The sequence below is a fragment of the Bombyx mandarina genome, chromosome 08 (assembly GCF_030267445.1).
Source record: "Bombyx mandarina strain Sakado chromosome 08, ASM3026744v2".
NCBI classification, from domain to species: domain Eukaryota; kingdom Metazoa; phylum Arthropoda; class Insecta; order Lepidoptera; family Bombycidae; genus Bombyx; species Bombyx mandarina.
Window position 1 is genome coordinate 7070206 of NC_143215.1, and position 9149 is coordinate 7079354.

At 33.2% G+C, this 9149-nt stretch overlaps 1 protein-coding gene across 2 annotated transcripts; it reads right to left on the minus strand.

The window, feature by feature from the left end:
* Positions 1-1151: 1151 nt before the first annotated feature.
* LOC114252699 (uncharacterized) lies at positions 1152-8881 on the minus strand. Of its 2 annotated transcripts, none has more exons than XM_089729143.1 (4): positions 8749-8881; positions 4269-4388; positions 2589-2750; positions 1152-1755 (listed from the first exon to the last, which is right to left on the minus strand). In XM_089729143.1, the coding sequence occupies exons 2-4, from the start codon at positions 4344-4346 to the stop codon at positions 1672-1674; spliced, it is 324 nt and encodes a 107-aa protein (XP_089585269.1). In that variant the 5' UTR covers positions 4347-4388; positions 8749-8881; the 3' UTR covers positions 1152-1671. The 2 variants fall into 2 exon arrangements, with proteins under 2 accessions (XP_089585269.1, XP_028043093.1); XM_028187292.2 differs by having other exon boundaries at positions 1153-1755; positions 4269-4374.
* Positions 8882-9149: the final 268 nt, after the last annotated feature.

Here is a 9149-nt window from a genome sequence, read left to right on the forward strand (position 1 = left end):
ATCATCAATAGATTTCACAGGGCACGCGATGTAAAGAATATTTTAGGTATTTTTTTTACACCTTGGGTTACATTATGGAGTTTTAGTAAGGATCACTAAATTTTTTTCAAAAAAGATTATAGCTTATGTCACTCGGGAATAGTATAGCTTCCAAACAGTGAAAGAATTTTTCAAATCGGTTGATGAAGTCATTGACCAAATATATTAAGTGCATGATATTTTTTAATAATATTAGGTGATATCATGTCAGTCGATTCACTCTTGATAACGCAATTGTGGTCTTTGTATCAGACCTTGCTCATCTTACATGCTTCTCCACCTTTTCTTGCTTGTTGGGGTTTTATCTATACTATCTATACTAATATTATAAAGAGGAAAGATTTGTTTGTTTGTTTGTTTCTAATAGGCTCCGAAACTACTGGACCGATTTGAAAAATTCTTTTTCCATTAGAAGCCGACATTGTCCCTGATGAACATAGGCTACTTTTTTTATTTTTTTTTTATTTTTTTTTTTTGGTTTCATGTGTGTTTTAATGTTTCCGAAGCGGAGCGAGGGCGGGTCGCTAGTCATTAATAAAAAGAATACGTTGCTTCAAATTTTTATTTCGTATATAAAAGGGTGCAAAGGATACCTAAATAAGATAACTAGGAAAGTAAGGAACGTATAGATAAATTTAAAGTCTACGGTATCTTCTAAAATATTGATAAAAATTAATATTTGTATGATTATTTTAAGCATCGAGCATCACTTATGCGATTATTTAAATAATTGGTACAGTATTTGTTGGCACTTCAAGAAAAGTCTATAACATAGTAAATACTACCACCGGCTTATAAATATGCTAATTAAATATATGAAATAAATGAATTTCAACGAAACTATTCTCATTTTTTACGTTCAGTTAAAATAACTCAATAAAATATGCTGTGATATATTTATTACACATTATTATTAAACAATAAATTTATTATTTTAACATAATATTATTGAATTCACAATAATAATAAAAAGTAGTTTCTTTTCTTTTAAATTAAAATACTAACCTAGCAATACTCGTATTGTAACAGTTAGCTTCAAAATGGAGATAAGGTTCGTAATTATTCTATATTTAAAGAATCTTAATTTCAATTTTCGAATTTCTTCGTTTAATTTTCTTCATCTATAAATAAATACTGCTAAGTTTTGTACTAAAATAAATTGTATATCATATTGTTTAATAAATTTAAGTTACATAAATTTCCGTTGTTCCATAATAATACCGAATATATGTTAACCAATCGTTGCAAAATTAAATCTCTTGTCGATTTCTAATAGTTTTAATATAATCTTTATTTACTACCAAATGTCACTATAAATAAAGATCGAAAACATGGCGGTTTCATTCATCTTCCGTCTCCATTTTTTCTCACATTTCTATGGACAATTTATTTAAGTGTAAAATTAATATGCTAAGAATATTATTACAGATCGGCTTAAAACAAAACAAAAAAATGCACGAATTATCTTAATATAATCGAAAACCTAAAACAAGGGTAGAATCTGTGATCGAACACAGCAATTTACCAAGAAACATACATATATTAGCGACACAGAATAGAATATATGTTCGCTGTAATTATCTATGATTATTTAATTTTAATTTACTACTTAGTGCGCAAATGACATATTTGTTAGAAGCACGTGACTGCGTTGAAGAAACATCGGAGAACACGCCCCCTGTTGTTATTAGACTGGCCCCGACGCTCCAAAGCACTCTGCAGACAAATATTATAAAAGTGAAATCTTGTGGTTTTTTTTATTGCTTATATGGGTGGACGAGCTCACAGCCCACCTGGTGTTAAGTGGTTACTGGAGCCCATTGACATCTACAACGTAAATGCGCCACCCACCTTGAGATATAAGTTCTAAGGTCTCAAGTATAGTTAGTTACAAGTCTCAAGTATAGTAAAATTGGAAACGAATGTTTCCACATTATGTTGAAAAAAAAACCAATTACTAACTATAACGAATCGTATCTGAAAACATTTCAAAATGTTAAATTTTATCTTAGCTATATGCAGTTACTATATCCATATGTAACTATATTATTATATTCACTACTCAAATTTTACATTGTAATATCAACATGCTACGTACTGCTACGGCGTAGCGTAGGAATATTAAACCCATTATAACATTGTTTTATACTGTATTTTTGTATTTGTTTTATAATAATATGTAGGTATATTTAATCATTAGGATTACACATTCGATTAATTTTATTGCTGTCCCAATAAAATTTAATTACTTGAGTGCTTGTGAACTTAAATTTCTAGTAAAGCTTTCAGCGTGTTTATCGTTCCTTCATGAAGGTTTTGCTTACATCGTACAGACTATCGTTGATAAGACTATTTTTGCCATATTTGCAAGTATGAAGCATGTTTGTCTCAGAGAATTCTTATTACACAAGAAAAAATGAGATTTACTGACGGACGTCTTTCTCGAAATGTTAGTTAATTTTAAATTGTTGTGCTAAATATAGTGCACGAAACTATGAAACTAAAATTTTTTAATTTATTTAAGAATTATTAGAAAAAAAATGTTTTACCATATCAGAGTCATCCATGGGTATTCGTAAGGGCGCAGTTCTCGGACCTTCGTATTCAGTTCTATCGTACCGAGGTGCTACATTTTCTTCGTGCAAAGCCTTTTGAAGTGCCACTAGCAGCCGGTCTAGAACTAGAGCAGCTCGCTTTTGCGGTAATCGTTCCTGTATCAAACAAAAATATCAAGATACGCAATTTCCCTTCAAACTGTATTAGTGACAATGTAACTTAAAATTTGTTACAAATTTTACTTTACACACTATATTTTTAATAGCTGCGCGTTCGAAATAGTCTTAATAGTGTAAATATTCGTATATTATTATTTATTAAATACTAGGTGACCCGGCAAACTTCGTAGTTTTTTTTATTTTTTTTATTGCCCTTGTAGGCAGACGAGCATACGGCCCACCTGATGGTGAGTGGTTACCGTCGCTCATGGACTTCAGCAATGCCAGGGGCAGAGCCAAGCCGCTGAAGTGCCTAAATATATAAATAAAAGACCCAAACTTTATTTAATTCCGAGAATTTTCATATTTATCTACCTTTTAAACCTTCCCTGGACTTCCACAAATAATTCAAGACCAAAATTAGCCAAATCGATCCAGCCGTTCTCGAGTTTTAGCGAGACTAACGAACGGCAATTCATTTTTATATAGATTTCTAGTACGGAGTGTAAATATAGAATTACTTTATCGTTTTCTCCAAATGTATCAAATTTTTTCATCGAAACATTTCTCAACAGAACTACTAAACCTGTAATAAGTAACTATAAATGTGCATTTATATTGAGTGTTATATCGGCAAGTGGACATCCACGTTTCTCTGTTTTTCAAGGTTTCTTATATTCCCATTTACAGAGCTACCGGTCATATCTGAGTCACGTATTTGTTAATTAAAATTTCGGAATGGTGCTAACCTGTCCCTATAATTATGTTACAACTTGTCACCAACAATAAGCAAAAATTCTCAATAAGGTAAAGACTTAGACAGATGTTTTTTTAAAACAGACTTTATAAAAATGGTTCGAGTCAATTTTCCAGATTACCTCTCGACTCGATGAGACCAGGTTTGATTTTTACAAAATTAGTTAAGAAAGTGATAACATCTTAAATAATAATATTACAATATTCAATAAATTTTCCGAAACACTACCTGTCAATGTGTTCAATATTGAAGTAAGTATGTAATCCTGCGATCGATCACACTCATACCAACAGTTTTATCTTAACGGGAACTTTACCAAGTCCCCAACGAGTGAACATCAAATAAATGAACAATATTAGTTACTTTTCCATGACATTAACCATGTTACACTGTATTGCTTCTTTCCATTATTCTAAGTATAGCATTAACCTATTTGCAGTTTATATCTTTTTGTTATAGTCAAGTCCGCGACCAATTGTAGGGTTATTGTAAGCTATTATTACTTATTGATCTGTGCAGTATTTCATTACTTTCAAAACTTTAATTAGTAATCCAACAATGGTGCGAAACACATTAGTATACCTTATTCTTAAATGAATGCAGGACCATGAGGATAAACTTACGATTTAAAAAAAAGTATACACACATATTCGCACACATTTGTTTCCATAAAATTGGATCTTTCTTTGCGTTTTTTGCGAGGCTGTCGTTTTATGTTTTTAAGTATTCTAAACAATCTAAGCGCCTTATTTACTTACATAATCGTTATATAGAGCAGGAGCGGCGAATACCGTCGCGAAGGCGAACAAAACCAGTAGGACTGAGGTATACATCATCGAGCTTCAGGCATCACACAACTAAACTCTGTAAAAATCAATCTGCAAATTGAATACAGAACTAAATAAAAAAATAGTTAAGGAACGTTTTCGTCAATGAAATTTTTAACTTTAGTTTTTAATTCAAAAAAGGAAAAGTGTACTCTGCATTGGGAATTTAAGGATTATTGGGGAATTATAATAAGATTTAGTAGAGGTTCCATTTTAAGTTAATTAATAAATAAAATTTAATAACAAAAATAACAAAACAATTTTGTAACCGTTTATTTAAATTTGATAATAATTTTTTTTTTATTGCTTATATGGGTGGACGAACTCACAGCCCACCTGGTGTTAATTGGTTACTGGAGGCCATAGACATCTGCAACGTAAATGCACCACCTACCTTGAGATATAAGTTCTAAGATCTCAGTATAGTTACAACGGCTGCCCTACTTTTCAGACCGAAACGCATTACTGCTTCACGGTAGAAATAGATGAGGCGGGTAGGTACCACGCTGACTCACAAGAGGTCCTACCACCAGTAATTACGCAAATTATAATTTTGCGGATTTGATTTTTATTACACGATGTCATTCCTTCACCGTGGAAGTCAATCGTGAACATTTGTTGACTACGTATTTCATTAGTAAAATTGGTACCCGCCTGGGATTCGAACACCGGTGCATCGCTCAACACGAATGCACCGGACGTCTTATCCTTTAGGCCACGACGACTTCATTATACTATTATTATTATTCATTTTATTATTCATTCAATTATTATTATTCATTTTACCTATCTAACTAAAGGAATATTTCAATGTAATTCTTCAAAAATTCAAGATGTCCGATGGACATGAAAATTTTGACACGTACATACACATAAACCGATTACAGTACATACAGATAACATTACAGTATTTTTACTTTGGCATTATAACATATTAAGGTTCGCCGACATAAATAAAAAAAAATACTTTTAGTTCGATTCGCTGTTAAAGCGTGTTCTTAAATATACCTATATATAAAAAAGGTTTAAATTAATAAATTCATTTCGTGTGCCAGGCCATTTTATTTCCTAACATTAACATATTATCTAGTAATGAATGTCGATAAACTAAAATTGTATCAATAAACGCAGAGAACCATCAAAATATGACCCTTGTCATTCTATTATATCTCACTTGACAAACAACTGACAACCTATTTTTCTATGATCTATGTGGATTTCTTTCGATAATATGTACTTTGTATTGTCGAATGTTTATTTTACATCTTTATTATTTTTAATGGGTAGGTTTATATTTTATGTCTAGATTCTGAATATCTTATTGTTGTAGCACTCGACGGTCAGCGGTTTCGTTTGCAGCTGTAATACTGAGATTATTAGACAATTAGAGATTCACGTTGTGATTCGGCTTTTAGGAATCTCTTAACATCAGATATGAAGATAAGTCATTAGTATACATTGTGAAGTGTGTTTAGGATTGCTCACGGTTAGCAATCTTTTTCTTATAAAATTTCTGTACTTATATGAGTTTTTTAAGTTAAAGTTCATGGACCCAGGAATTAAATTATCCCACAATTGAGTTCTTTTATATTCTTTTCGCCGTATCTATACGGTATTAAACAAGTAATAAAGCCAGTCTGTAATTATTGAGGCACCAGCTTAGTTACCTAGTTACCTAGTCGTAAATGAAATTAATTACTCAGTGATCATTTTACAAATGAAATATTTAACTCTTTACTACCTCGACAGTCGGGTCGTTAATAAAAGAGAAACTAAAGATACCTAAATAATATTTCTTAGAAATTTGAAACAGTGCAGTTTCAGTGTGTTTCCTTTATACGGCAAAGCATCACGTGTTTTGATTCTGTCGACACTCGTTGCACGTGATATTATTTCCGTAATAATCGAATGTAAACGATGCCTTATGAACTCGATAAGTTGTACTGAATTCGCTGGTGTCGGAAAGTGGGTTCGAAAAGTTTCACTATGAACCAAACTATCAGCATTAAACACTTTTGGAACCGCTTGCTAAAACCAAGACACATGTCAATTAAGACTTATTACTTAGTTTTTGATACTGTTTAATGATAGTTCTTACTAGAAAGTTCAAAGGTGTGATTTGAAGGTGTGAAGGTGTGATTCCAGAGGCTTGGAAAATGCCATAGTTATGCTACTGCATAAGAAAGGAGATACCACCAAAGTCACTAAGTACCTACTATATCCTTGCTGAGTCCTATTTACAAATTATTTACCACCTTTGCGCCTCTCTACCAAATTAGACTCGGCACAATCAGTAGAACAGGCTGGATTTCGCGGCGGATTTTCCACAATCGATCATATCCACACTGTACGACAAGTTGTAGAAAAATGTACCGAATACAATCGTCCTCTGGCAGTGGCCTTTGTAGATTATGAAAAGGCTTTTGACAGAGTCGAGCACTGGTCGGTAATAAATTCTCTACAGAGATCATTAATCGACACAAGATATGTGGAGGCATTAAAATCTGCCTACAAGGATGCTACTTTACAAGTAAAGATGCATAAATTGACTAATCCGGTGAAAGTGGAGAAAGGAATGCGGCAGGGAGATACTATATCACTGAAATTGTTTACGTCTCGTTTGGAAGACATCTTCAAGCTTATCGCATGGTCTGATAGTGGTATTAACATAGCCGGGACCATCTAACTCACCTTCGTTTTGCAGATGATATCATCCTCTTCGCAGAAGTATAGAACACTTAAGAGTGATGGTTGAAGAGCTTTAGGACGTCTTTCTACGTATTGGCCTTAAAATAAACATCTCCAAAATCAAAATAATATACTGTGGTGATGGAGTGGATCACATTCAAGTTAGAGGCCAAAAAATAGAGAGAGTGGAGGAGTATGTTTACTTAGGACAGAACATCAGTCTTGATAGAACCAGCCAGGAAGCGCCGCACACAGCTAGTATGGGCTGCTTTCGGTAAGCTAGCTGACATACTAAAGGAGAATACACCTATATCTATGAACCATATACCTATGAAATTGAAGCATCGGACATTCGAGCAATGTGTACTCCCTGTCATGGTGTATGGGACTGAGACATGGACACTCACAAAGCAAATTATGACCAAAATGCAAGTCACGCAAAGAGCCATGGAACGGCTATGTTAGGTTTTCTCTACGGGATATTATGCACAATACCGAAATTCGCAGAAGAACTGGTTTGACTGACATAGCCAAAGTGATTTCTCGGAAAAAGTGGAAACGGGCCGGCCACATATGCCGTCGCACTGACAATCGGTGGGGCACAAAAGTACTGAAGTGGAGACCTCGTACTGGAAGTCGTCACGTCGGCAGACAGCCAACGAGGTGGAGCGATGACATGGTAAAAGTGGTTGATAGAGACTGGATGACAAAGGCAAGAGACCAAAGAGAATGGGTGCATTCGAAGAGACCTAAACTCAGCATTGGGTGGACACGGGTTGAAGAAGAGAATGACAGTTTTTGTTCTCGTTTTCTGTTTTATGAAATATGGTCAGTTAGTTATACGTTTATGATTTCAAGAATGAAGCAGAACATATTTTGACTTAGCATGGAGACCTTAAATGAACTAAATTCTCTACAAGCTTTCTTAATACAATCCCATAGTCCGGTGAATTATAGTCCATCTTTTCACTAGTTTAGTTGCGTTTTTCTTATTTAATAATAAGTTAGATGAAAAGTTCTTTACAGTAGTCAATGTAAATAAGCAGTGAAAAATCAGTGTGAAACCTTAATTCATTTCTCACAATACGTTTTATACATCCAGTAGTGGGTATTGAGGAACCCTCGTATATTAGTATCATCATCTCGCCTATTAAGCACTAGCCCTTATTCCAAAGTTATTAAAACTTCAACATCGTGACTCTAGATTGCCGACAATATTCACGTTGCTGTGTTTGTATGTTACGGTAACAATATTACACCTGATTGTCGTTGACTACGTCAATAAAATGGTACCTCTAAGTAAAAGTCGTAGTGTATGTATATTTCTATAATAGCAATACATAATAAACATAAGTTTAGAATTCATCGTATGATTACCACAGAACTCTTTCTAAGTGCTTGAAACAATTTTGGTGATAATTTTTGTTGGTATTTAAGTACTTCAAGTAGATCTCGAAACTGGTTGTAGAGGTTTTTTTCCCAGGTCCATATTTCGTCTGCACGTATTTTGACATTTTGACTAGTCCTTTTACGAAAAGGACTTGTTCGCAAGTTATCCATCCGTGCTTTTCAAGATAAATAATTTAAAAAAAACAAAGCGGATAAATAACGACAAATATAAATAAATGTTATTTCATTAAATTATTAATTTATTACAATGTATAATTCAAATGAAACTAGACTTTTGTTGAAAAGCTATTTAAAATGATAATTACTAACTTACCAATAAATCCAAAAAATATTAATTTCAGCTTGTTGTGGAACCTTTACAAAACACTTCCTAATTATGAAAGGATCTCAAACAGTAATTGTATCGTAATTCAGTTAGTCCGTTAGTATGAGGCGTTGCGTCCCGTGTGAACTGCAAAGATTATATAGGGCGATAGCCGCCCGCGAGAGCCTTTATAACAACGCTCCGTTCTGCTGTGTGTGTACCAAACTGTTCATTATTTTGTGAAACAATATTTGGATTACATTCATAACTTTACGACACATTTTCATATTGTCGTGAGGAAAATACTTGTGCAAAACATTATTTGTATAAAATTTAAATCTAAAATCTAATAATGATGCTTTCAGTTCAATGATTACTAAAATAAATTAATTTCAGAAAACTTAATAAGA

What these genes read in the sequence shown, in the direction of transcription:
- LOC114252699 (XM_089729143.1), bottom strand. Translation starts at nt 4,346, where the DNA reads ATGATGTATACCTCAGTCCTACTGGTTTTGTTCGCCTTCGCGACGGTA. An exon ending in CTGCTCTATATAACGATTAT is followed by an intron (nt 2,751 to 4,268) that starts GTAAGTAAATAA and finishes TGTTTGATACAG; the next exon opens with GAACGATTACCGCAAAAGCG. An exon ending in CCATGGATGACTCTGATATG is followed by an intron (nt 1,756 to 2,588) that starts GTAAAACATTTT and finishes ATTTGTCTGCAG; the next exon opens with AGTGCTTTGGAGCGTCGGGG.